At 57.0% G+C, this 1520-nt stretch overlaps 2 protein-coding genes across 6 annotated transcripts in view; one reads left to right on the top strand and one right to left on the bottom strand.

Annotated features, from left to right (window-relative positions):
- The window catches only part of HCFC2 (host cell factor C2), a 50361-nt gene extending 50217 nt beyond the window's left edge, over window positions 1–144 (bottom strand). Inside the window, exon 1 of the mRNA XM_030885921.2 lies at window positions 1–144. This exon is cut by the window's left edge and continues 10 nt beyond it. Within this exon, the coding sequence (XP_030741781.1) occupies window positions 1–144 (144 nt within the window).
- A 187-nt stretch (window positions 145–331) lies between these two features.
- GLT8D2 (glycosyltransferase 8 domain containing 2) overlaps window positions 332–1520 on the top strand; it is a 51351-nt gene continuing 50162 nt past the window's right edge. For 4 of the 5 annotated variants that reach the window (XM_045289283.1, XM_045289299.1, XM_045289305.1 and 1 more), the window contains exon 1: window positions 332–449. The gene's annotated coding sequence lies outside the window, so the exon portion shown is untranslated. Of the gene's footprint in view, window positions 450–479; window positions 560–1520 lie in introns of those variants that run through there. The other variant, XM_045289291.1, reaches the window with a different exon arrangement.

A 1520-nucleotide genomic window follows, 5' to 3' on the forward strand; every position in this document is an offset into this window, starting at 1 on the left:
CTCGTCCGCGATGCCCTCGTTGCCCCCTCCGAAGATGATCATGAGCTCCCGGATGGCCACGGCCCGGTGTCCGTGCCGGGCGCGGGGTACCGGCCCCGTGAAGGAGGAAACCCGCTTCCAGTTGAGGTGGCTGGGAGCCGCCATCTTCCCAACCCCCGCCCCTCTGCCCACAATGCACCGCGCCCGCTCCGGCGCCGCCGCGGTCGCGGAGCAGCACAGCGCCAGCTGTGCGGCGCGAGGGCATCACGTGACCGCGGCGCCCGGGCCGGGCCGGCGGCCCCGCTAGGGGGCGCGGCTTCTGGGCAGGAGAGTCCGCACCCCGCTTCCAGACCTCCTTCTCTCCGGGCCGCCCCCGGCAGTCCGAGGCGTTTCTGGCCTCGAGTTTTAGCGGGTGAAAGACTTGTCCCATGACCAGCCTCCCCTGGCCACCTTTGTATCTTCGGGAGAAGGTACTGTACAGCGTGTCCCTTCGCGGCCACTTTTCCGGAGCGTCTAGGAAGTGCCGGGCTGCGTGCGCTGGGCTGGGCTGGCCCCAGGAAAGGATGGAGAGGGTGGCACGGTGGGTCCCTCTGTGTCGCGGGGAGTCCGACCCTTCAAAGGAGTAACTACACTGTGAGGAAAACTCGAGTCTAGGGGCCAGGTGCTGCAGGGAGTGGGCGGGGAGACCCGCCTGCGCCCCAGGGTGACTCGCACGCCCAGGAGGGCATCGGAGATGTTCCAGGCCGGCAAGCTTCGGGTCCGTACGGAGAACTGCCTAAGCAAGGGAGGGACTCTGGGTCACAAGCGAAGCCAGAAGAGGTAAACTGAGGCCTGCCACGAAGTTTAGCAAAGAGCGGTGACCCATGAAAGGTCTTTTGTTTTGACTTGTTTAAGCAGATGACGATTATGTGCAGGTTTCTGTCATACTACTTATCAGCTAATGTTTGAGAGACTTCTATTCCCAGGTACTTAGATTTATTAGCTCATTGAAGCCTAAAAAAAAATTCCCCTTCCAAGTGAGTATGACTGTTATCTCCCTTTGATGGATGAAGACAATAAGGCACAGAGAGGCAAGGTAATTCCCCCATGGGCACCCAGCAGAAAGAAGCCACTACTAGGTCTCAGATGCCAAGCTTCTGGTTCCAGAACCCCTACCCCCAGCCACTGTGCCTCAGATAACAGGCATATGTGACCACATAAAGCTTCTGTTCACAGGTTCTCTAGTAGCAGAAGTAGTTAAGCACTCAACTGCTAGAGGGAAGGTTGGCAGTTTCCCGGAAAGGCTGACAGTTCGAACCCATTCAGAGGTGCCTCAGAAGACTGGCCTGGTGCTCTGCTGTAGACGAGTGGAGTCATGAGTTAGAACCAACTTCTCAGAAACTAGCAATGATAACCTTGTGTGTGATCTGGTCCTATACAGACTCCCACTGGAAAAGATAAATGTCCAATAGATAGATGAGGGGAAGAAGAAACCATTAAAAATCCCTATGCCTGAGGACCTAATGTCGGGGGTTTAAATGGAGAAAAAATGTTTTGAGAAA

This window comes from Echinops telfairi, unplaced genomic scaffold (assembly GCF_000313985.2).
Source record: "Echinops telfairi isolate 266 unplaced genomic scaffold, ASM31398v2 ScPeMD7_2;HRSCAF=8, whole genome shotgun sequence".
Taxonomy (NCBI): domain Eukaryota; kingdom Metazoa; phylum Chordata; class Mammalia; order Afrosoricida; family Tenrecidae; genus Echinops; species Echinops telfairi.